Source organism: Danaus plexippus, chromosome 7 (assembly GCF_018135715.1).
Source record: "Danaus plexippus chromosome 7, MEX_DaPlex, whole genome shotgun sequence".
Lineage (NCBI taxonomy): Eukaryota > Metazoa > Arthropoda > Insecta > Lepidoptera > Nymphalidae > Danaus > Danaus plexippus.
This window is the reverse complement of record NC_083541.1, coordinates 1,759,921-1,787,530: the sequence shown is the minus strand read 5'-3', so window position 1 is coordinate 1,787,530 and position 27,610 is coordinate 1,759,921. Positions and strand designations below refer to the sequence as shown.

Sequence of the window (27,610 nt, the reverse complement as noted above, 5' to 3'; positions counted from 1 at the left end):
ATTAACTTTAAGCTAATATATATATTTAGGTTTCTAACAAAATTATTAAAAAGATAAAGTTGTCTTATAAAGCCAGTACTTTTAACTAGTACAAACTCATTATTATCTTAAATCAAAACACCTTAAATAAGTTAAATTCAATTTACAAAGACACAAGTCACGTCGACAAAATACTTTCCCGCGTAAAAGTGAGCAAACCAGATGTTATCGCTTTAACGTCACTTCGGGTGCGTTCGGGAATTTTAAGGTTCGGTTCAAAGTAAATGTGCGTTCCCTAAATATACATATATATATATTCAATTCAATTATATATCTCTTTAAAACATTTATGTGGTTTGGTACAATATGGCGACTAACATAGATGTCTTGGTTACTGTTTACTAATGATTGCATGATATGTCACAACCACAGATATTATATACGAACGAATCCGCAGAAAAGACTTAGTAGAATAATAAAAAAATCTTATACTTCCAACTTTTCATAAAATGTTAAGTATTTTTTAGTTATTAATTCATTTGTTATCTATTCAGAAAGTATTCATATAAAACTGTAAACACATAAGTGTGAGGTATAACAGGAGTTTATTTGATCATACAAACAGCATAAAATATTAGAGAAAAATGATTAAGATTGTGTGTTGGTCGTTTCTGCTTTTGGCGGGAAGCTATGGTAAGATAATTTACTCTTTATTAATATTTTTCTATGTATTTTACAATGTATTATCAGATACGTATGGATGTATGTAAATTTGGATGTCAGAAATCTTCGTTTTTTTTAATAGAATTTGATGCACTGAAATATATAAAAATATGGTTTATAGCTTGATGTTAGTTTTAATTAAGTAATCATTGTACCCTTATTAGAACTAACTTATAAATTACGTTACTAGCTTCTTAGCTCCACCTACTTAGGGACTTACTTACTCCACACATTTAGGGACTTATATATTTCTATAAATTTTTGAGGTCAATGAGATTCAATCTACTAACGGTGGCAAGAAAGGAAAAGGTTCCCCTAATAGTTTTTCTAGTTTGCCATGGATGATTACAGTGCCAAGGGTGTTTTTGCAAATCTGAAAATATTCCTAAATAAATAAAGTATGATTTATGGAATACAAGAAAGAAAAAGGACAGCAAAATCATAATTTTTAACAGCATTTTTCAAGAGAAGAAAAGTTTTTTTTTGTAACTTCTACAATATAATGAATATATACATTTAGCCTCGTTCTCATATACTAATGAGTTTAGTAGCTAAAAAACCTATATATTTTTTATGTACACTCCAAACTGCGCGGCATAACAAAGAATATGATATGAGCATTTTGTTATAGTAAATAAATTTTGCAATCACGGATTACAATAACGACAGTGAAAAAATAAATAATATACTTAATATCTCGATATAAATATAAAATTTTGTATTTTAAGAGAGACGAAACCTCTCAGCATTCCATGGATTCACCGTGCGGGTGCCGGGTCCATCGCGTTGCAGGGAGAGGAGCTTCAACAGTGTCTGGGACTTTAACCCAGGTGTATGTTTAAGGGGCCCCTATCTTACGCGTTAAACGCTCACCTCCACCGTCCAAGCTCCTCTCTCTACCTAATCAAATTTGAAACGAATGTACTAGAACTGCCTTCGACCCACGTTCCAAGAATGAAATGATGTTAGTTCTGGACAAGCCAAAGTCTTTTAGTAGATTGTTGAGAGATTTGCCTCGCTCCCACTTCTATCGCGTAAAAATTTAAACCGGACCTATTGTTATTACATTAAATTATAATTTGAAATAAATTAAATTGCAGGATTGCCTCTGGACTCGGACGTCGATACGTCTATGTATTTTGGTAATATAGATCCTGTTCTCATCGAGAGTTCGGTCGCCGGTCCGGTCCCTTATATGGTGGCAGTAACTCACGGATTGGCGCCCAGGGTTTTACAATGTGGAGCCTCACTTATTACCACCCGTCATTTCCTAACCACGGCTGGCTGCGTGTACTTTACAGGAGAGTCAAGGCGGTAAGTCCGAAAGTTTCTACTTTTACTAATGTTTTTATTTTATCGAGTAATAAAAATTAGCCAATTACACTTGTACGAAATAATTATCATATTTTTCATAATTAATTTTGAATTGTCGATAAGCAAAGAGTGAACACATGATGTTTTTTGCAATAAACAATTGAATATTATAATGATATTTATATTGCAGTCATCTTCAAGGGACTGTAGGAACTAATCTTTGGAATTCTGGTGGAACACATTATTCCGTTGTTCGCGTTATAATTCATAGAGAATATAGCATATTTACTTACAAAAATGACATAAGTATCCTTGTGACATCGTCCGAGGTGAAACTAAGTGAGGCGGTTCAACCTGTTGTTCTAAACTATGACTTCATACCAGCCAAAGTTGCTGCTGTAGTCAACGGTTGGGGAGTGACTGTAAGTAAAGTTTAAGACGCTTTAAGACGTTGTAATTTGACGATTTATTAGATTTTAAAATTCTATGGATCTTTTTGAACTATCGCTAGGGTGGCAAGAGAAAGCGATATTACGCTTGAATATAACAATGAGGGCCAAGGGTTTACTGGGTATCCGGACCCGGGTTGACGAATCCCATATAACCACCTTCGTCGTTTCTTTTAAAAGAGGAAAGAATGTTCTTGAATTAGCGAAACTAAATCAAATAAAATTTGTTTTAATATTAAAACATAATCTAAGACCTGAATGCAAATATGCAGCCCCTATTATAGAATATCCCAGGACTGCCACAGGATTATGTGATTTTTGAAACTATTAACTGATATTTCGTATATAATCGATTTAGATTTAGTTTCCCAAAAAGACAATGATAACTATATTTTTTACAACATTGAATTAAAATAAAACAAAAACAGTATACAGAGAGCGTACTTATCGCTAGAAAGCGATAGCCAGAAGAATTTAAAGTAATCTCTTAAAACTAAATAATTATATAAAAGATTTTATAAAACTCATCATTTCTACAATTATGAAAACTTAAATCTTAGTACGACCATACAGTAACAGTAATGGACTTGTTATAAACAATCAGGCACTCTGCTGACAATTTTTGCTATCAAATGAGCCTCTCCCGGGCTCAAACAGATTAAGAGCAAGAGATTTCAAATATACTTAGCGGCTAAATGGTTGAGATAACAAGTTTTTTCTTACACTATTGGTATAAAAATTCATATGAATTATCCCGTTGTTATCGGCCAATACGAGCTGGTAATGACACAATATGATGGTTTTTCAGAATGTAACGGAATTCAAATCGCCGACCATGTTAATGGAACTTCAAACAAACATAGTTGATGGCAAAGAATGCGCAGCGGATATAGCGGATCTGGCCAAAAAACTCAAAAGGCCTGTCCACCACGTAAATCCAGAACTTGAAATTTGTGCATTTCACAGTGCGAAAAGTGGAGTTTGTTACGTAATTACCTTTAAATTATATTTTCTGTCTAATTTATTATATAAATACTGATTGTAATCGTCCTGAAGTAGTCTTCAAATTAGAGACGTTTTAGGAAAAACTAACACGACCTAAACAATATTTTAACAACTGTCAAAGTAATGGATGGCGCGAAAATGGAAGTCATTTATAAAATTACAATTCATTGCATTCCATTTTTAAAAGAATGACCTAAAATTCAATGAAGGCAATGAGTTTTATATTTCAGGGTGACGGAGGTTCGCCATTAGTACTCAAAGAAAACAGACAGCAAATCGGTATTGTGTCTTGGGGCATAATCTGCGCAAAGGGTGTACCGGACGTGTACACACGAATCAGTGCATTCAAATCCTGGATACAAAAAAACACAATTCTATAGAGTTTCCATTATTTATTAATATTTTCCATGTCTTTTATAGAATACGAAACCTTTTATGGAATCATACGACTTTCTATAAAGAATACGCAATAAATCATCTATTTAATTACTGAACTGAATGCCTTTTTTTTGTTTTGACTGACCTAAAATAGTTAGTAACATATATCCTCATGTAAGGACAAAACATTTTTTTAATTTTTTTTTAATTAGGCAATACAATAAGCTTCATTGTGACTGTAATGACATATTACTGTTTATTGTAATGGCAATGTTATTGTTATGTTTAATTCTTTGTTATCGAAAACAAAATATTTTTAACACCGTGTATGAACATTAAATTGTTATAGTCGGTAATAAAACTTTAAATTCCAAATATTCGTATATATATTATTTTATTAAATTACAGCCATATATTCCTTTGAGCGTGACTATAGACAATGTGACGGGGATGGCGGTATAATGTTCATGGTCTCCTGGCTCCAGAAAGTTAACGTGCTGATAAAAAAAAAGGCTGAGGATTTCTTTGATTGAAGTTTTCAAAGACAACTCCAAACACTCCAAGGACAGATAGCTCAGAGAGATAGAGAAGTTAGTTTTCTTGAGTTTCTTACAATCAGCTATTTATTTCTTTATAGTTAGTCTTTCGGAAGGTTGAAAAATATTCTTATAAGAAACAACTCAATCTTAGATATTAATTAAAATAATAGTCGACCGGATGTTCAAGTATATATATATATTGTAGGAATATGAGAGGGTAGAAGAGAATCAATGTAGGAATATGAGAGGGTAGGAGAGACTCAAACGACATATAAGCCGTTGTCAGAGGACATCAGGGCTCTTTTTTCGTTCGTAACGCGCGTTGGTGTGATAGTTTAGTCGTTAGTAGATTTTCGAAGTGTGTTTAAATCTTTCGATTGTATTATATTCGGATTTCATTTAACGATTAGTTTAAATCAAGATAGTTGAAAGTTATTCATTTAGAATTGTTTTTATTTTTGTGTAAATTTAATAAATTTGCAGTGGAATTGTATCGAATGTTATTTTTTAAAAAGTCAATTCTTACCTTGTTTCTAAGATCAGAAGTGCGATACGTACCTTGAGAACCCCGTTTGGTAAGGCCTTGTTATTTCAATTTACCCACACATTATTTTTTTTTGTGTTTTATTAAATATTTCTTTATAACTTTTTTTTAGACACTGAGTTATTTTAAATATCGTGTTACGTTATTATCGAGAATATTAATTTGTGTTAATTACTTTGATTAAGCGGTGAGTAAGCTTTTATTGCGTTTGTTTGTTGATACGTTAATTTCTAGCGATCATACTTATTTAATTATTTTATTTTGTTATTAAAATGTCTGAACGTGAACGCAATTGTAGCCGCAGTGGTCTTGATAGTAATCCTCGTCGTGATCGTAGCTAGAGTCAGGGTAATAGTTCCCGTGAGTAATCCTTTGATGAGAATAACATGTTGAGACTTGATATGGAGGCAATGATGTCTCGTCTTAAAACGTTAGAGGCGAAAACAAGGGCTTCGTCCATGCCGCACCGCGCGTCGGTGAATTCACACGACTATGAGGAATTGCGTTACAAAGGTTTGACGCCCGGTAGCGTTTGTAATAGGCAGTCATCACGACAGTTGCAGACACCAACGCGCGTCCGCGATATATCTCGCGTTTCCGATCGTCGTGTACCCTATAGAATGCGTGAATTATCGTCGATAGGGCATCTGGTTTCTCCGACGCATGTGACTTGACGTGAAGCTACCATTCAGAATGTTATCATCATCAGGATCCGAGACCTCGCTCGATCACGACAAGTAGGCGACGCGGGTATACCGTTGGAATTAGTACAGGCGAGTGTTACCGATTGCATTGCTAGTGCCATCAGATCAATTAGTACGGCTGAAAAATCTCGGTATTACTATATTTCGAACTTTGACCCAAATCTACACAATTTTGACGATTAGTGCATACAAATTGATTGCGCGAAAGTTTTAAACAATTGGAATGATTTAGAATGCCTTTCACGAATAGGAAATTGTTTGTTAGGGGATGCGAAATCTTGGCTCAATAAATGGGTGTCTAGCTACCGTAGTTGGACCAATTCTAAGAAAGAATTCAAACCTTTATGTCCTGACGTACCAGATTTTGCTGGAATATTGTTTGAAGTTATGTCTAAGAATTCCGATCACTATCCAACGTACGCGTAATATGTACGCCGGTCGATACTTTGCTTACGTATAGTGCAAGGACTCGATGAGGAGCTTATTTCGGTTATAATTATTCGCAGTGTCATTGATCCAAATATTAGGGCTACGGCGACAAATGCTAAACTATTTCCGAATGATTTAGTCGAATTCTTTTCGATCTATGTTAAACCAAATACAATTAGTGTTTCGAGACAACTATACTCGCGTTCGGAATTGTGAAACGTTACGACAGATAGACGATCTCTGGAGTATTCACGTAAACGTAATCTGAGTGATATCAGGTGCTTTTTCTGTGGGCAGTTGGGGCAAAAAGAAGCTTTGTGTAGTAAGAGACCCAAAATCGAACGGTTATCAGGGAGTTTATCAAATAGTGAGGGCGTTAAGTTATCTAGGCTCGAATCATGCACATATTTTATGAATTAATGGTGATGATTGTTCAGTCTGATGTTTCGATGACAATTGATACACCTCTGGTAGGTAACTATTTAGAGAGGGTTACTAAGAGGATAATTAATGAATTCTCTCGGTACTTGATTACGGGAACTGCTACATCAACCGTAAACATAGGTAGCATGTCAATTAAACTTAAATCCAGCATTCCTGTGTATAATCGGTCATATCAACTCTCACACGCTGAAACGATCCGTGGTCGTGACATAATAACAGATTTGCTTGAAAAGCAAATAATAAAGGAATGCTCGTTTTTAGCTACCACTATTGAATACCTGGGTCGTACGATTAGTAAAGGTCAGGATAGGCCAAGTCGTCAGAAAGTGCGGGCCTTAATTGATTCAGCCGAACAAAAAAAATCTTAAGCAAGTAAGGCAATTTCTGGGGTTAGCTAGCTATTTTAGGCGGTATATAGTTGGGTTTGCCCAAAGGGCTGCTTGCATAGCGGTACTTACTAAAAATTAACTTTCATTGAGGTGCTGAAAAACAGGCCGCTCGTGACTACATCATAGATTGTCTTACAAGTGAGACAGTACTCGCCGTTTATGATCCTACGCTGCCAATAGAAATACTACACAGATGCGAGCTCGATTGGTTATGGAGTCGTCATGATGAGAGTGCATAAGGGAAATCGTAAACGAGTACTGCCTTATTGTAGTAGACTCACTCAGGGGGCTGAGAGGAAGTAGCACTCGTACGAACTGAAGACGCTGGCAGTGATTAAGGTATTAGAGTATTTCAGGCATTATCTTGTGGTTGCACACTTCATCGTGGTTACTGACTGTAACGCGTTAAAACTTACCCAACGTAAGAAAGACTTGTTGCCAAGGGTGGCTCGGTGGTGGGTATACCTCCAAGAATTCGATTCTAACCTGGAATATAGAAAAGGTTGTTTTTTGTCCCATGCAGATTATCTTAGCCGCAATCCGGTTAACTTATGTACCATTAAAAGACCGCTAAATTGGGCGCAAGTTGCTCAGGCTTCTGACGAGAAAACTCACTCTCTAAAACAAAAACTGGTGAATGGGCAGTTAAACCTCAGTCGTTATGACATCCTTTAAGTCAAGCTCTCACCTATTGGTGAAAATCCTAATTTTTGTTGTTATATTCCAAAAGGCCATAGACTGTCTTATGTGTATTTTCACGACGAACATAATCATCAAGGGGTTGATAAAACTGTAGACTTGATAACAAAACACTTTTAGTTCCCAGGGTTGAGAACATTTGCAAAGAAAAAAAAAATACATTTCCCATTGTTTGGTTTGCCTTTCTCATAAAAAGGTAGCTCGTGCTCTTTCACGGCTCATTCATTCATGGGAGAAAACCAGACGTAGCATTTGAGGCAGTCCATATGGACACCTTGGGCCCCCTACCAGAAACTGACGGTCACCGTCATGTACTTATTATTATAGACGCGTTTTCAAAATTTTGTTTATTGTATCCCATGTTCCGACAAGACACTGACGAACTAAAGCAACACTTCACTACCATGGTGTCTCTCTTTGGAACTCCAAAATTAATTGTCACTGATCGGGGACGCATGTTTCAATGTTTCAAAGCACTGATTTTATTAATTGGGTCAAGGACTTGGCCAGCTGTTTTGTTGAGGTTACAGCTGATCCTAAACATAACAAAACGCAAGACAACTCAATATTCTGCTTTAAACCTGCTTATAGGTGCTGAAGCTGCCACACCGCTCATACGTAGTTTGATACGAGACGTTACTGTTGAAGGCTCAAGTGGTAATCGAGAAGTCCTTCGTCAAATGAGTCGTCAGAGGGCATCTAAACTCCTTCGTGCCAACTAAACTCGTCAAGATGCCTATGCTAACTAGAGACGTAAACAGCTCACTCTTTTGAACTAAATTCCTTACTTTTTGTTAGCAAGGTGGCTCAGTCAACAAGGAAGCTGGACTCATGTATGCGGGGACCATACCGGGTTATGAAGACACTATCACACTGCCGATATGAGCTGCAGATGTTAGCTGGCTCATATGGCAAATCGACTCGAGCAGCTGCGGAATATATGGTCCCGTGGAAGTGAGAATGGACTCCCGATGTGTGTTCTGCTTTCTTTGATGGTGAGGTATTTGCTTTATTCTGCCTGAAATTTTGACTAAAACTCCTTTTGAGATTTTATTGAAACTTAATCCCATTGTGTTATTTATTTTAATTTTGTTTTGACACAAATCTCTAAATGTATTGGGGTTAAAGCGAGGAGACATGAGTTACTTGTTACGATGTGAGCGTTTGTCTTGGAGTGTATCGGACACGCTGTATTAGAGGTTAGATCTCTGGGTCTGGGATAGCTGTCTTGGAGTGCATCGGACAGGCTATGCCAGAAGTGGCGCTGTGCCTGGGACAACCGTTTGCCTTGGAGTGCATCGGGCCCGGTTGTCCTAGAAGTGGTGTTGTGTCTGGGATAACCGATTGCCTTGGAGTGCATCGGGCCGGTTATCCCGGAGGGGACGCTTAGGTTGGGATAACCATTTGCCTTGGAGTACATCGGGCCGGTTATCCTAAGAGGTACGTTGAGCCTGGGATAGCCGTTTACCTTGGAGTGCATCGGGTTCGGTTATCCCAGGAGGGACCATAGGCCTGGGATAATTGTTTATCTTGGAGTGCATCGGATACGTTATCCTGAGGATCTGGTCTCTTGGTTAGGAATTAATTTAGTATGTTCGGAAGCTTGACTTTGATAGTGAGTTGTCTATCGAGCTGTGGTTGTAAAAGATCATGAGTTTATTTATGGGATGTTGGTCGGCCAACATTGCCTGTATCAGATGGTATGTTTTGGAACATGTTTTTATAATAACCTTCACACACACACCAAGTCATGCCTCAAGCAATTCCTTGTGGGTCTCTGACGAGGTGTGAGGGGGCGATCTTCCGACAAGTCCCGCCCCAAGTGGTTGGTTATTGGGATGTTTTACAACCACTTTGTGTGGGCTATGTTTGTTTAGCTCACTTTACATTGACGTTAACCATGATGTTACTGTTGAGTTAAATCAAAAATCGAAAAGATTTCTGCCGTTATATTTCTCAGTTTCAGACATAGACAATGAGGGAGAAGAGTTGTGTCATGACGCCAACTTGCCTCCGGAGGTTGACCTGCCTGTGGAGGGGACTGAGCCGCAATCAAGCCCGTCTGGAATGTCAAGACATTCAAAACTGAATACGTCTAGTGCGAATGAAAAGAATTTCCTGCCCTTGGTGCTAATACTACGTTTTGGACGTCAAGAAAGTTAAACACAAAGGAGCCCGGGGACGTGCTCATGTCAGGAAAGGCCGTGTAGGAATATGAGAGGGTAGAAGAGAATCAATGTAGGAATATGAGAGGGTAGGAGAGACTCAAACGACATATAAGCCGTTGTCAGAGGACATCAGGGCTCTTTTTTCGTTCGTAACGCGCGTTGGTGTGATAGTTTAGTCGTTAGTAGATTTTCGAAGTGTGTTTAAATCTTTCGATTGTATTATATTCGGATTTCATTTAACGATTAGTTTAAATCAAGATAGTTGAAAGTTATTCATTTAGAATTGTTTTTATTTTTGTGTAAATTTAATAAATTTGCAGTGGAATTGTATCGAATGTTATTTTTTAAAAAGTCAATTCTTACCTTGTTTCTAAGAATATATATAATTGCAATTTTCTTATTAGAGTACTCAATATAATACATATAACCAATATACTTAGATAACACACGGGCCGACAGATACCTTAAAGCGTTAGTACAATATTTATAAATACAAAAAAAATCGTGAAAAACTAGCACGAATGTATGCGCATTTATTAATATTACAGACAGAAACGTGACCAATTAGCTCAGCTATTAGCCCCGGCTGCTCGACGAGCTTGTTTTCCTTATCCCTATTACGCTATCGGCTGTAATGCGACACGTGATAGGTGGCTTAAAAATTTGAGACCAGGCATTAGTAAAAAAAAAATACTTCAATAAAGAGCTATTATTGATAAACTCTTAAATATCACACCATGTAATCGTGAGGATTTACTGCAAGCATAAATTACTCCTTCTTGTATAATATATACAGAACCTAACTATATTTACAAAAAGTATTAAATCTTAAATATTTACATTAGAAAAAAAAAATGTAAATATTAAGAACAACAAAACAGTACCCTATATAGGCGACATAATATATGACGCGGATAATTACTTTAAAAAATCACTTATGTGGATGGATGTATAGAATGCTGTCTGTACACAGTCGTTTACAATTCCCAATGGCATCTTACACACACATGACCAATCCTTTTAGTCATCACACACACAGACACGCGCCCCTTTACATACGGATCGCGTGACGCGGTCCCCCCCGGATCAGCTGATCAGCGAGCGTACAGCGGACACGCCCTCCGACGACAGTGTCGTGTCGCACAGTGTCGTGTCGGTCACGTCACGCAGCACGTTCCGCGGCAGCGAGTAGTACACGAGATATGACGTCAGAGCTCGCTTCGTATCGTCGTCGCACGTCCACTTCCTGCTGCTGGGGAGGCCTAGGTACTTGCGGAGGTACGGCGTGATCTTCGGCTCCCACTTGTCGAGTATCGACAATACTTTCTGTTTGATCGCCATCGTGAATTCCGTTGATATCAGCGGCTCGTTGTGCTCGAGGTCGTCGACCGTCATCTGGCTGGTGGTCCGCTTGTTGTGATTCTCTATCTGTGAGAGCAGTATCTTTATCTGCCACATGTTGTAGGCGGAGGGTTCGGTCTTCATTATTTTTATTATCTGTAAGTAAGATCGGTTCAAACTTTAAAGTTATGCTGGTTAACTATTTCGTATCTATAGATTCTGAATACAGAGAACCTATATATTTCTATAGTGACGTACATAAAACACCATAAAAGTATTGAGTTAATAGAAATGTTAAGAGTTTCTAGAACTTTCGATCACTGGCCTCGACTTCCAATCAGAACATGGAAAGGTTTTGAGGCTTATTGAAACAGGTTCCTATCAATGCTATTTGGTTAAAACCATACATTATGTCCACAGAAGAGTTTCTTTTTGCCTCAAAATAGACCGGTATAAATATTTACTAGACAAATATTTATTTTATCTGAAAATAGAACTCAGTACTGTCGCACAGAGTTTAACCAATAAGCCATATTGACAACCTTATTGTGGGTGTCAAAATGTATTACACAACCGGATACATATCAGATACAAAACTAAGGTACATTACATTGTGTTACATTTAAATAAATAAATATAACCTTCAAGAACGTCGTCCAAACAGGCAGAGCACACATCAGATCCTTGATGACACATTCGTGAGCGACCATGCTGAGGCCGGCCATGAACTCCTTTTCTTCGTCACTGTACTGTCTACAGACACATTTCTTCGGCAGAGCTTCGTTCCTTTTCTTCTGGAACAGACAGTCGCCGCAGACCTCGTTGACCACGTCCTTGTACAGGTAGTGCTTCACAAAGTTCCGGACCCGCTCGTCCGCTGTGAAGAGCTGGATGTGGTCGTGCAGCCACGGGCTGGAGTCCATGGTGAGGGTCTGCGCGAGGATGGACAGGAACCCGTCGGGGTCGTCCAGGTACGAGAGGCGGCCGGCGCGCTGCTTGATATCGATACACCACGTGTATTGCAGGAACGTTCTGGAAGGTTAACATCAACTACAGCTGATTTTTGAACAAAAATTTAAGAATAAAATTATGGAATTGAAACTAAATAATATTATTGAGACTTGACATTAGAATGTATGAAGTAAGTTTTATACTTTTTGCTCGATTTGGTAAATAAAGGTATTTATTATATGTGCATTTTCACAGTCAAGAACAAAGGTCGAGTAACTTTAGCGAAGGGTAAAATTATAATTAGTTAGTCAGAGGGTAGTCAGATATACTGTCATATATCTGTTGACTTACTTCAATTGATCCCAATTGTGATCTCTGTGGAATGTGATGGGCCAATATCTGGGGTCCTTTATCCTGACCTCTCTGAGGGAATCTAGTTCAGGTATTATGCACGGTGCTTTCATTTCTTTGACAGCGCCTTGGAGGTCTATAACCTAATAAATTATTAATAAATACAGTGAGGAAATTCTCAAAAAAAATTATTAGAAGCAGTGGCGAGGAGACGCCGGCTCACTTTCCGTTTATAATCGTTAGTATTGTGTTAGCAATTAGTTTCATGGCTATTTTAAGGATATCACGCTGTAAGTAGTTTATTTTATTCTACTGGTGTCAGCAGGTCATTATTTTGCTCCCGAACTTACCGTTTATATTTGTTCATCTTAATTAAAATCTCATTTTCAAATATATTATATTTTATGAGTGCTTATAGTTCTAATTGTAGGTTTAAACCTGTTTGGTTATATTTTCCGTCTCTACCTTCAGTGATAGATGTTTATTATTGTACAGAGCTCCAGAGCATAGGCCACTGATGCATTGACTATATTCTCAACAATTAACTAGTCAGAGATATTCAACATTTTTGCGTTAGGCTAACAGCGGCTAAGAGGAACATAGGATTATAAGAATTGTGGCTTTTCTGGTCGCGTACTGTCATCATTAAGTTAGGTTAAAGTCTTTGCACACATTTTAGGTAAATATTCTCAAAAACTATCTATGGATCGCCAAAAGGCAACAAGTATCTACAGAGATTGTCTGTAAACATCTTTATTGTTATATAATATTATGAACTCTCGATTATCTTAATAACCAGGACTCGTGTGATGATGTTAGTGCGTTACAGATTACCCAACTGCTGACACCAGTATTAGAAATAATGCGAAGGTGGTAATGTACCGAACGGGAGCGAAATAAAACAAAGACTATTTCATGGGGAAGTTTAAACAATAAATATGTAGCTATTAATATGACTGAGACAAGGACATTGCAAGGACAGATGAAACTACACAATCTTCTATTGAGGATAAATAAAAAAAAGCTCAAAAATTAAGAACGGTGCTATGCTGCCGTTCTACATTTTTCGTATCCACATATACGCACGCACACACTCACAAGCACACACGGACACGCACGCACACGCACATACAGACCCTCATATATCTATACCTGTATATGTGCATAGCACAATTTCCCCGTGTCCAGATCCCGCGGCAGGATGAGTCGCGGCTCCACGGCCAACACGTAGAGGTGGCGGAAGGCTTGTAAGTGGTATCTGCAATACGACAGAGAAGTCCTTATACTGATAGTGTAATTTTAACTTCAATATTGAGATTTTAACTTTATCCATAGTAATATATAATCCCTGAATATCTGATATGCATTGATATTTTTATTTCAGTTCAAATGAACTCTCAATGTATATATTTTTAATCAAACCTTTCATACTTGAATTGACAGAAAGAATTATATATATATTTGAATGAGAATCCATCATAGAAAAAGTGTGAACTATGGATATTAAGTATTAACTGTCGCTTATGTTACCTGTTGTCTTCGCTGTGTGTCGGGAATTTGGGAAAGAATGCTGCTATAAGAGCTGCGGTCGCCTCGGGGGATCGGGACAGAGAGACGCGGCACCCGCCCAGGAACAACAGACCGACACACATGTGGACCGCCATCTTGAAAACAACAGATTATGAATGAATATTTCTTTAATAAGCATTAGCTTTGTTATTAAACAATTCAATAAGTTAAGGACCTCACATCTCGTAATTATATATCGTGACATTGGCGGAATATAATAGCCACGCTCTCATATATGAAGAAATCGATTAATAAAAAAAAAATGACATAAACTCTATGTATGATCCAAATATAGTGGACGATATAAGTAAACGCATACAAGTCCATTATTACCTGAGCCCCGTGAGTGAGCGGCGCGACTGTGTTAGCGACACGCGCCGCGGGCACTCGCACACGCAGGCGGCGACACACACGCAACACTGACAAATCTCCGCGACCGCACATTATCTGATGAAAATAATATATATTTAATATTCATAATAATAATATCATATAACGTGATTCCAAGCAACAACTGAATTTCTTACACATTATTCTTCTATAATCTTAATAGTTACTGTAAGTTAAAAAGTACATTTTTTGATGTATAAATTTGGCTATAATAATAATAAAAAAAAAAACTAACCATCCCGGCTGCCAATAGACAGACACACGTGCAGGCCTCTAGCGTGGAAGGTCCCACGAGGTCCGCCAGGGGCTTACCCCCCAATCGAAGCAGGCGGTCCGCGAAGCATAGCGTGACGTCACGAGCTTCTTCATCACCAGTACCGGCGAAGCGAAGTCCCAGAGCGAAGCATGCGCCCGCTATTATGTTACAATAGGCTTGGCTGGATGGAATCAAATGAAAATTAAGTATTAGGATCAAATAAAAAAAAAATCGCTCTTTACAAATAACATCATTGCTATGACGATACAAAATTTTGTTAAGTAATAGTAATTCAATGCGATAAGTACAAAGAAAACTTAAATTAAATACCATTAAAACATAATGAGATCCGCCCGTGATCCCGGTTGCTGAAAAGTAACCGAAACGTCGCGAGTAGGCTGTAGTTTAAAAAAAAATAAAGCACGCGTAGTATATCCCAAAAAAAATATTAGTTTCATTTAAATTCCATTAAAACATTAACAATTGAGATGATCAATAAATTAATATATAATTAATTATATTCAATCTACGATGTTTTAGCGTTCTGTTTTTGAACTGAATCTTTAATAGTAAAGTGTTATTAAAACGAATTATTTTTTGGGAATATCCGTGTGATATGAATAGTATTTATGACGTCTAACTCTTACTTCATAGCTTCGTAATCAACGTTTTCTTCCACGGGTTTAACGAAGCAGTACTTCCTTATGGATTCAGCCACCTGATTCTCAACCCATTCTTCCGTCGGCTCTATGTCGTCCCACAGAACAAGACCTGGAATTTTTAAGCACCATTAATAATAAATTTAAGCGTATATATTTTTTAAAAATTCAACTGGTTTCATTTTAACATTAAATATTAGTTTACCTATTTAGTTAAATAAAATTGAAATAAGGTTTAAGAAATAGACCAAAATAGATGTGATCGTTTCTTTATAGAAATGTCATCAGAAAATTCATTACAATGACATATTATGAGTGTCTGTAACCATTATATAAATCAGACATAATATATAAGTTCATTCACAAAACTATTACCCTTCATTCACTCGTTGAATTGTATTCACTTGCTATCTATCAACAATCAATATCCATTCGTTCACTTCTTCAAATCATTCACTCAATCCTCAGCCCATTCTCTTACCTCTAGCAATGACCCTCAACATTAGCAGATCAGGTCGCACATAGTCCAACATGTAGGCTGTATGAGGCGGCGACAGTAGATCAGCGACGGCGGTGCTCCCAGAACGTAGATACAGAAGCCCTAGGGCTACGGTCGCGCCCGGTGACGTCACATCCAGATTCACAGCCCCCTCGCGGACGGCGAAGGAACTATTCTTGTATTTCTCCTTCTGTGTACCTGGAAATTGAAGACTGCTGGTATACTAACTGTATGTAAATGAGGAGGAATCAATATAGAATTTACTCCAAGATTGTTTATACATATTTCTGTTAATAAATCAACCAAAGAAATTTAATGTATAGCTAGAACAGTTCTACAGATGAGTTTGCAGGACTATATTAGATTACCCACCTTGGCTCCGTTCACCTCCCAGCATGTAGGTCCTCAGTGCGGGCGCGAGGTGCGCTAGGTGCACGGCCGGCGCCGCCCTCAGACACACCATACCCAGCGCCAGGCCCGCCGCTAGAGCGTACCCTTCCCGTTCCACGCAGTTCTCCATCTCCGGCCCGGGCGGCTTGCCTGGCACATCAATAACATTTAATCACAATTCACAGCTCAAAATTGTTTTGACGTTAAAAATATAAACATGGATATAGAAATGATGGAACTAATATTTTCTGATTACTACGAGTTATATTATTATTTTTTAAACTACATAATCCCGAAGTTTCCCGAAGTTTCAGTGATCTCGTGATCAATATTAGTTTCATTAAAATAATACTTTCTGTACGCCACTGCGTCCGATTTGGTTCCTGTGTTGTATATTCAGTAACAAAATTATTATATGCCCTTAATAATATAATAGATATGATAAGCCAGCATCAGCGTCACTTATCGTCTATGTCACGTGACTTCATGCTTGATACAAACTTTACCATGTAAGTGTTTTTGTGAAGCTACAATGCCTACAATGGATATATGGAGTAGATTATTTCTAGTAATATAGCAATGGAATTATAAATATCGGCGAACTGTTCGTCCAAGGAATCTCAGGGTTGGTGTGAGGCACGTCGCAAACTGATAGTACATGCGAAAACATTTAATTAATACTATCAGTGTCACAACGTGCCGTAGTATATAGACGAGGAGCTGTAATCTACTCAAGAGTGGGATTTTACACTATTTCAACAATTTATAATACTTGATAATAAAAAAGTAAAAAAATGCTGATATTATTTAGAGGACATTAATCTCGTAGTAATTATTGCTATTCACCGATCTCGGCTAGTAGGACTCGTGCGTAGTGCGCATGCGCTGTGCCCTGGTATAGGAGCCCCACCCCCAGCAGGGCTGCCACAAGGATGCCCTGTTGGATGTCAAGTTCTACGGAGGTCGCCGGCAGCAGAGGTTCCAGGTGGATAGACATCATCTTGGTGGCTTGGACGTCCATTGTACCTGATATTAGAATCCATTATATAAATATATATGGAATCGACATTGTAAATTAATAGCTTTAAATGTACTTTCTTTTCTTATTAGTTAGTCCTGTAAACTTCTTATTTCGAACCTAACATAGATTGTAACCTTTGTAGACCTAACAATAAAATCTTTCCTTACAGGGAAACATTAATATTTTAATTGATTGAATCCAAAGTACGATATAAGTAAGACAGATATTGATAAGTGTTTTCTAAGATTAAATATTGAAATAAAATATAAGCTGACCTCTGTAGGTAGCGGCCAGACCCAGCAGCAGGCCAATGCTGATCATCTCGTGGCATTTGACGAGGTATTCGTACATGTTCATGAAGGGCATGTCCTTCAAATGACCGTTCAAACCCAGCGCTAGTAGAAAGCCAGCGTGTTCTGTCGTTAGGTCCTGAGCACCCTGGGATTAGATGAAAATTATTTAAAAATATAATAAATAAAAACATGTATGTGGATTTTAATCTGTGACTTTAGAAATATTTTGACAGCACTTGCTTTGTTACCTGAGCTGTCGTAATACTAACTGAGTGTATTGAAGCTAACAGTTATTTATATCTAACGTTAAGAAATTGTCAGTAGAGATTATGATAGAGATTAAACAAACACTAACGCGGTTTGTTCTGGATTTTTTTAAATAAAATTTTTATATTATCTGTATTATGACACGCCGCTCGACATGTTTATATTTGTGTACTAACCCGCGGCTTATTAAACAGGATCCATGTTGATCTAATAGTGGTGCCCGTCAGCGGCACTAGGGCTAGACCGGCTGCGACTCCGTTGTGGAAGGAAGGCCATAGTAGACAATGAGGGGGCGAATCCCCACCGGAAATGGTTATAGCGGCCCTACGAGGCGGAGGCCCACGTCCGGTCACGCACAGACGAGCTGCCGATAGCGGCTCCGTTGGCGAACAGGGAAGACTGCGAAGGGTCACCATACCCCTAAAAAATATAATATAAATAGATTAGCTTCTCTATAACAATATATTGAGTATCAGCGGCGTCACTCATATCATATAACGAGTGACGCCGCTGACTCCGCGGAACCAACACCGAGCCGTGTGAACCGGGAGATTCCTGATAGCACACAAGCAATGGCATTGCTGTCCTAACATCGGGGCAATCACGTAGTCTTAGGTATAGGTTATAAGTTTTAATGTTATTTTTATTTTAATATACATATAAGTAAGTTTCGTAGTTTTCCTGGAACCTCTGGTTGCTGCGAACGACGCCCTACGTTATTCATATGTAAATATTTGGCATTAACATAGAAAAAATTCAATGAATAAAGGATTTTTGTTCTTGTAAAACTTGCATTCATTAAAATTCCAAATGTTTGACTTAGGTTACCTCCTTGCGAGCCGTACATACTTATTTGTACTTATACATTATGTAATATCTATTTACATGTTTGTGATGAATGTTCAATCATATATAACACATTAATCAGATCAATCAAATCAATCTGAGTTTGGGCGTTGAATCGATAATAGAAAAACAATTATATGAATAAAAAAAATAATAATTTTAATTATATGCAATAAGATACGGGATTTTTTTAATTAAATATATATAAAATCATAATTATATTCACCTAGCAACAGGTAAGGACGTTGTTCTGGTGCTTATGGCGTACAAATACTTCTCCTGTTCCTCTATGAAGTCGTGATCAGATATTTCGGGTCGCTGTGTTAGATTGATGTTCACGGGGATCGACGACTGGAGAATATTGAAGACCTCCGTCATCCTGAAATGTATTCCATTCAAACATCTGAACATATTATATGAGCCAAGTAAATCCTAGGATTAGGACTATATACAACTGAATCAAGCAAATATATATATATATATAATTTTCTTTGCGAACCACAAAAAAAATATTATGCAGATTACGTATATATAGTCCCTTTAGTTGTACATTAGTGTAACCTATTTGACAGCTGTATGTATAGATGTCACCAGTTTTTCTGTAACTGGTGTGTTGGTAGGTGAGAAATGTCAAAGTTATAGACCATGGACGTCGCGTATAAAAATATAAATTTGTAGCTTCAGAACGCTCATAGTGAAACCGGAATTTTTTTTGGCTGCGATGGGAGGGGGAGAAAAAATAATTTTCATGTCCCAAGGGATTGATGGAATTTTTCACCGACCTTCAGAAATAATCTATTTGATAAGGTTTTTTCTTTGTTTTGACTTGTGTCACTTCATAACTGAACTAAGCGTGTCGCTTATGTTCATAACATTATTGCAAGCTGCAAGCATTATTGCAAGTGCCACATAAGTTTAGCTCAGATCTCGAGCGTTAACAGCATATATCAGAACAAAATGATATAAAAACACATTGTTACCAAGTCCCATTTAAATTATCAAATGTATTATGTGTTCTGAAACTGATTGCCTATTAATCGTGTTGTACGATTGAATAAATTTGTTCAATATATTTTATGGGGCATGGTACTGAGTGACTTTACCTGTGATCCTTGGGGTACAGAAGACTTAACAACTTGGTATTCAAATGTTCCATTCCGGTGTGTGCGTCGTCTTCTCCCTTGAGAGCGGGTTCTTCATGAGTGTGGGGTAACTGAGTGTATGCCGTCTCCTTCTCCAACACTTCCAATGCTAGGGCTGTAAAAATAAATTCGGTATTAAAAAACTACTGATAGTCTTACGATATATTTATAAGTTGTTATTGTAAATTTTTATTAATAGTATTAAATTAAATTTAATTTATACTCTTTATTAAACTAGAATTTATATTTTTCATTTTCATTTACTCCGATGTTTCGATACTTCTGACTATTTGTTAATTTAAAACCGCAGTTTAACTCGCATTTATTACATTCCATCTGAATGCAAATTTAAGTCCACACGGTCAAAGTCGCAAACAAAATCTAGTCTCTTTATATAATTTCAAACAAATCCAACTCACACTCCATATATTCGTCCCTGTCCCTGATGGCCTCTCCAACTCGCGTCTGTAGCTCCAAGTCCTCCCTCATGACGAGATTGTAAGCGGCAGAGCAGCCAGGGGGGTCCGAGCGGCAGTTGGAGAAGATACTCTGCAGCAACAGGGACACCGCTGGTGGCAGGTTGTCCATATGACGAGGAGTTATGCCTGGAGGAAGATTTAAACATATCAAATCAAGCGTGAAACAGCACGATATTCGGTTTACATCAGAGCGAGACAGCATGCTACTGAGGTACATTAAGAGCAACACAGCATGTTTTTATGATAGGTTTGAGCGAGACAGTAAACACTTTCGCTCATTTTAGTGCGTCAGAGAACGATAGCCAATATCCTTCACATATCAGAGCGAGACAGCATCACTCACCTCTATCCACAGCGAGCAGCACGGCCTGCGAGTGTGGTCGCGGTGCGGGGGTGCGTGCTCGTGGGGTACTCGATGCACTGACTGTATCGCGGGACCCCACTGTACGAATAACGCCGGACGCCAGACCAGATGTTGATATTATCTGTATAGAAAAATGATTTTATACTGATCTCATGAATCCCATCAATGAAGTGTTTTCGTCAAACTTTGACAGTACTAGACAGTACTAGGACAAACAGACACCCCATGACACGTCATTATAAGATTCACTCTCAACTTTTTGCGTACGTGACTCCTAAATTTATATTAATGGCGCTTATAAGGCTTTACGCTTAATTACAAGGAGCTAAGTTTAGTGGAGAGATTTAATGTGTTTGGTAATATTTTTTACATAGTTTTGTATGAACTTGTATCTCGAAAATACTAAACGTATTTCGAGGACACATTTTCATTATGTGATTTCTTACCAATAGCAGTGAATGTTCAGAATTTATTTATACAAAAAAATCTAAAAAGGTTTTTTCGAATTACTCTTATTATTATGTTCATTGTGAATTAAATTTTTATAATATTCGAAATATTTGGTAAGTAACTAAGTTTGGTACCTTTCCAGCAACCGTCATCACGGGCGGACGGGAGGAGATTTCAAACGCGTTGTTTTCAAAAACCTTACTTTTATTTGAATGAGTACGCGCGGAAATCTTATATATTATTATATTTGAAATGAATCCTAATATATTTTCCTTACCTCTATGACATCTCGAGACATGTTATTAACGTCCGACATATACGGATAGTAGCCAACGTCCAAGTCCTTCAGCATGGAGTTTATATAGCCGAAGACATTCGGCGGCTCGATAGTGAAGTAGTTGAGTTGAGTTAGCTTCTTCAAAACCGCTTCGGTTATTTGAGATTCGTTATCATCGTATTCGTAATTGTAATCCATCGGAAAATCTAGCCAGTAGTGATTTACATATCTGTCCAGACATAGGTCCTTCGCTATTTGGTACAAAAACGCGCTTAAGGGCTTCAAATCGCTGGATAGAAGAGTGTTCAGCTTTATATCTTCATACACCAAATGAAAGGCGTAGAACACTTGTAAGGTGTACGGAAACAATAGGCCGTTCGTGTTAAATTGGCTCGTTTTTTCACATTCGAAGGGCTCTTTCCTTTTGGTCCTACACTGCCTCGTCTCGGCTTGTAATTTGTTCAGATTCAACATATTCGCCAGGGAGTTTCCTATGGTTTTGTGCATTTTTGAGTTCAACATGTATTCCCAATCGTCCTGTGAACCGTCGCTGGAAGTCCTCTGCTTCTTCGTGACAACTTCGACCTGTTCCTCCTCGCTGTGTTTGCTTTGAGTTAGTTTTTCGACGTCGTATCCTATTAATGACAGTATTAGATTCGAAAACATCATCCATTCCTGTTCAGGCGTCAAATCCTGTGTTCCTGGAGCGTTGCGTACTCCGTACCACCTAATGATAACCTGTAACCGATATTATGTGGAATTTAATTAAACTTTTTAAATGAGAAAAAACAGTTGTAATTTATTAAAAATGCAAATTAGCACTAGTACATTTTTTGTTAGCATGAGCTTGCTTGATTTTATTTACACAATTTTACAAAGCCCCACGCTACATTTCAAACATTAGTTCTTATCTAATCCATGTGTGTGTGCATGCATGTTCATGTGTCTATGTATGTAGTGGACCTGCATAGTGATGTCCTCTGGTAGTGCAGCAGTTAGTGCAGAGCAGCAGGCGGCGACCCTCGGCGAGCTGGCTGGCTGTGGAAGTGCGATGCGATACAACTGACCAGCCTCCGAGCGGACCGACATACGAGCGCCCACAGCATCGCAGAGACTTCGAACACCTGGACATATGTACATATTGAGCTTTTAAACAATGTTGAGCTTATACTTAAAGTAAAATTCAAACGGAGAGTACACAATGAAATATATAAAACGAGTAGGATTTGATCCAGTGATTATAACAATCTGACCATCGTGCCCTGACTCTGATATTTGTTAACCGTAACATCTTGACGGAGGTGCCATCTATAAGGTATTATTTGGAGTGGATGAATTTTTAATCATATCTTTGGTTCATTTAGATACACTGGCTACAATGTATGTGAAGATATGACTTGATTGTTTATTCATCACCACCATCAGCTTAGATGATCGCCAACAGCTGGATATAGACCTCCACTGCCCCGTGCCACGAAGACAGGTCTTATGCTTTTATGTTGTGGCACAATGCCAGATTACAAAGCCTTTCATATTACTAACAACCCAGTCGGTTATCTGATAGTTTCTGGTTGCTTTCGGGATGGTAAGGTTTATGATAGTCTTAACAGTGGTTGGACATCTTAATAGAAGAAGTCGGGAATCTTGACAAAAGTGATAACTTAAATTAAATGAGTCAGACCATTAAAAACCTTAGATCTTTCATATATATTGACATCGACAAGTTCTTTGCTTGGTTTTAAATCTTAACTGTTCCAAATACAGGAAAGACCTGGATAATCAACAACAGGTATAAGTGCTACAAAAAACCTAATATCTCACTATATATTAAAGGGGATATATTATAATATTTATCACATTAATGAGGATTTAGCATCACAGATTTAATAAATTTATGATGTAAAATTACCTTATATTGATCCATTATTATATTAATTAGAACCTCATTCGTACATAAGGTATTAGAAAAATTAATACTCACTTGGAGGTGGAATTGGTTATTAGGTACTATAGATTCTACTCCAGCTACGAATATAAGTTAAGTTTGAAAACAACTGGAATTACTCACCTATATCCCGCTCACACCTGGAAGTGCTGGAGTGAGGCACCGGCGATAACAGGTGCAGCGCTGAGTCATCGAAGGAGGGAGGTTCGCGAGAAGGTAGCAAACTACTACGACGAGGAAACGGAGACGGAAGTGAAGCGCGACCCACGTGGGTGCGCTTGGTGTATGGGGAGTCGATCAGCCGGGCGAGGATACCACCCACGTGCACCTGGAAATAATGATATCTAAGACTTTCGCGAGTATTAATTTAACTATAACTATTTTTTTCGGATTACTGCGCGTATTTTAATATTTTTAAAACGACACACTTCCGACGTTTCGGTTACTTAGCAGCAACCGTGATCACGGGCAGACGAGATGAGAACTTCTATATAGTTATGGTCCCGTGTTGCAGAATTGCCGAAATTAGAGAAACTTCCCAACTTTTTTTTTATGATACAAAAGCAATGTATTTGCATTAAATGTGCTCTGACCTCGATAGTGTGATTTAAAGTTTAAACAGTATATGATTACATGACATTAATAGTTAAAAATTAATCTTTGCGAGTCATCCTTATCTCAAAGTGTCACAATAACAATAACTGCATACAAAATGTATAGATTATAAATAACAAATAAAATCACCAACCTTCCCAACGAAGTTATTTCCCGACTGCAGTATAATGTTGCCAGTTTCATCAATCAAAGCGATCATTTTCAAGTGATCTAACACCACTGCATCTTTGGCCAAAACGGATGATATAGAACCAACTATTATGTTCGTTTTAAACGCTTGTCCGTGAGAACGTGATTTTTTCAGTCTAACAATTTGGAGCCTCGTAACTCCGCTCATTTTCACCATAAAACATAAATAGTCATGTCCCACCAGATCCGTATGGAGAAAGGCCTTTATGTCGTTTGGAGACTCGACCGGATCACGCTTTATAACCTGGCTGTCCGTCCAGATGTGATCCAAACATATGTCCGGGTATAATGGAAGCGACGGCAGAGTCTGGGCCATGGTATTGGCTGTCATAGACGTTGAACTGGCTTGACCAATAGACGTATGTGGCGATAGGCCTTGCTGGTGAAAAATTTTTGCCATTGGACTATTTTGCCGCGATCTTGTTGGTGTGGCTGGCATTTTCTTCGAATGGTACGGACTGCCGGTTGTCCAACTTGTGGTATTCCTCAAACTGTGCATTGGACTGCTGACGAAATCGCAAGATTGGCTGAATACAGTGGACGAATTCATATTCGGACACATCGCCAGGCATTCTTCTCGCACAGCTTTCCTGATCTTCCACAAGGAATGCGTCTGTAATTTCCAGTCGTAAAGGAGTATTATGCTTGGCGTAGTGCTGACGAAGATGATTTGAATGTCACCATCATTGTAATATTGAAGGCCTTGGGCTGGAGACTTCATCAATATGGGCGTCACTTCATCCAGAGGATGTGATAGTGAGAAGCAAGTTGGTAGAGGGTATTCCTGATCGTAACCAGATATAGATTCAGCTCTCAACCTCGCGCTCATGTTCAACGGAAATGTACGAGATTTTGAGAATGTGCTGTTGTGAGATTCATTCAGCTTTAACAGCGACGTAGCCAGCATGGAGTTATGTAGAATTGGTGTGGCGTCCTTTTCTAACAAGACGCCATATTTCATAGGCCACACTTTCTTCACTTGGAAGGGAATGCTCGCTATGTATTCCCGACCGTCGGTCGCGTACACTCTCATACATTTGTTGTCAATCAGTAGTATTGACGGCATCACTTTACTCTCGATGTGTTCTGTAGTATCTTCAATTTTAATATTTTTCTTGACGTCCCCGATTTGTGAATTTAAAGCATCTATAAGCATAGTGTTGTTAATTTCGACATGAAAGTTTGCAAAAGTTGCATGTTTGATCGGATTGTCTATGGTATAACAGGCGATTGTCTCTCTATGCTCAGGGCCCGACAGTTTTGTAGCTGGAGTTGAAATTAAACCTGAGAATAAACATTCATTTAAATGAAAACCGCATATAACATCTTTACTTAATATACATTATCTCATTACTATAATAATTTGCTACAAATATACTAAGATAAATTAATAAATAAAATATAACAGATGTAATCTTTCTATATCAATTAAATCAATATGACACTTAAATTAATTTGAAAATTAACATAGCATGCAAATGCCGTTTTAATTAATAATTTCATGCAATTAATGGATTTTATTCCTGTAATGTGTAACTTGAAGAATACAATGAATTGCTATAACCAAATTTATTTTCAAAAACACAATAGTAACTTTTGAATAGGATGAGGCCTTATTTCAATTAAATACTTCTGCATATAAAGAAAATTATATGTAGTAAAACAGACACTCTCTAAAAAAGCAAATACCTTTAGACCAAACAGCTGTTCTTCCTTTGACATACAATTCCTCTTCATAATAGCAATCAGTTTTAGGGTTCAAGGGTCTTGACCTTGGCACTTTGTTTTGTGAGCTTGTTAGATTGAACTTTTTAGACATATTGCTAGAACTATTAGCACTGCTGCCCCGGGAAGGGCCCGCCGATGTAACATCATCCTTACGTAAACCACTCAAGAGTTCAGATTTGATGGATATATTGAAATCATTCTTTAGTCTGCTCGGAGGACGAAAGGAATCCATATATTCATTCTTTTGTTCTTTTTGTAATTCTTCCAAGTAATCTTTCTCTTCTGAAATTTTGAAGCCAAGGTGTTTGTTTCCATACATATAAGTAAATGAGTAATAAATATATCAACAGAAAAGAAGTGTAAGATTTCAACAAACCAAGCTTTTTAACTGAATGAAGAGAAATTAATAAACAATACAAAAGCTTTTATAACACTTTTCAAAATGCTAATTTGGTAAAGTTAGCAACTCTATCATTATGACATATATAATATGTGTATATCAAACTCTATCTTATCACACAAACAGATATTTACCCTCAACTCTGTAATATACTTCTCTGATACACCACCACTCCTCATCTTCAACAAGACTCTCCTCCTTGATAGCAAAGTTTGACAATTTATATACAAGGGATTGCTCAGACGAGACATTGTGTCCTTTGCTGTAGATCTTGCTGGGATGCTTCGTTAATACTGTTCTACCATGAGGTACAAACTCCTAAAATTATTTGATATTTAGTACAAACTGCTTGTGGTGATATTACTGAGTTGAATAAATGCGTATTCAGGGTTTCACTTCCATGTTCTATGTGATTGAAATGTTAATCACTATAATTTAAGACTACATTAGCTAGAATCCATTATTTTTTGTCAATAATCATTCAATGTGAGAGCATTAAAAGTTAAGGAAAACATATACAGTGGAATTAACAATTTCACGTACAATTTATTTTCTTACAAATACAATATTTTATTCAAAAGTTATGCCATAAGCTTTATAGCGATTACATTCCATAATAACTTACCAGAGGTTCAGAAGCCGCTATCATTGTTTTGTCATCCAGATTTGAAATAATATAAAAGAGATACCTTAGTGTAAGCAAAAATTTATTGATTGAATAAAATCAGATAATCGTTTTTGATACTTCTTGGTATTTCTTAAGATATTTGTAAAATAGCGCCGAATCCCACTTTGAGTTTATAAAGGTAATTGATAAATTGTAAACGACAATTGTTGTCAAAGTGACAAGCTGACAACGTCAAAAAAGATAAAGCATGCTATATCTTTTTTTTTTCATACAATACATCTAATTGCTTAGCATGAAGATAATCTAAATTCTAATCACTTCTGATTTTCTTATAGCATCTTTATATTACATATGATTATCTTAAAAATCGTCTTTTATTGCTGTACGTCGCAAAAAAATGCATACATATGTAGAATTTGAGCCACACTCGGCTAAATTGTGGCGTGAATAATTAGAGTTATTTCCGCAGTCAATATAGCCCGTATTGGGAAAAACGAGTATTAAAAAATTAAATATATAAATTTTTCTTAATAAATGGACTTATTGGGTGATATATACCCATGTAGTTTTTCTGTACCCTTTTTAAAACCAGACTCAAAAGAGAGGTGTTATAAGACATAGATGGTCCGTCTATGGCACTTTAGCTCACAAGCAGATCGACAAACTTATATGAGATTTTTTCATTTGAAATATATTCTTTGTAGAGGTTCTTAGCTATTTTTCATTTATATCGATCCAGCAATCTTTTCCAAAATGAAGAAAGACGTTTTTGGCTTATGATTACTTAATAAAGTGC

General features: G+C 37.4%; 2 protein-coding genes across 3 annotated transcripts; one reads left to right on the top strand and one right to left on the bottom strand.

Moving 5' to 3' along the window:
* The first annotated feature begins 559 nt into the window (after positions 1–559).
* On the top strand, positions 560–3,850 carry LOC116770520 (chymotrypsin-1-like). The gene is made up of 5 exons (XM_032662023.2): positions 560–672; positions 1,803–2,016; positions 2,207–2,438; positions 3,274–3,453; positions 3,701–3,850. The coding sequence occupies exons 1-5, from the start codon at positions 624–626 to the stop codon at positions 3,848–3,850; spliced, it is 825 nt and encodes a 274-aa protein (XP_032517914.2). The 5' UTR covers positions 560–623.
* Positions 3,851–10,269: 6,419 nt separating this feature from the next.
* Positions 10,270–26,996, bottom strand: LOC116770917 (anaphase-promoting complex subunit 1). Of its 2 annotated transcripts, none has more exons than XM_061520807.1 (24): positions 26,812–26,996; positions 26,321–26,504; positions 25,748–26,068; positions 24,003–25,342; positions 23,378–23,582; positions 22,273–22,433; positions 21,310–22,047; positions 20,562–20,703; positions 20,159–20,344; positions 19,701–19,854; positions 18,824–18,976; positions 17,928–18,171; positions 17,467–17,629; positions 17,017–17,196; positions 16,153–16,320; positions 15,763–15,978; positions 15,270–15,393; positions 14,602–14,803; positions 14,310–14,423; positions 13,938–14,071; positions 13,560–13,665; positions 12,408–12,550; positions 11,747–12,137; positions 10,270–11,261 (listed from the first exon to the last, which is right to left on the bottom strand). In XM_061520807.1, the coding sequence occupies exons 1-24, from the start codon at positions 26,833–26,835 to the stop codon at positions 10,851–10,853; spliced, it is 6,204 nt and encodes a 2,067-aa protein (XP_061376791.1). In that variant the 5' UTR covers positions 26,836–26,996; the 3' UTR covers positions 10,270–10,850. The 2 variants fall into 2 exon arrangements, with proteins under 2 accessions (XP_061376791.1, XP_061376792.1); XM_061520808.1 differs by having other exon boundaries at positions 26,321–26,501.
* Between the last annotated feature and the right edge of the window lie 614 nt (positions 26,997–27,610).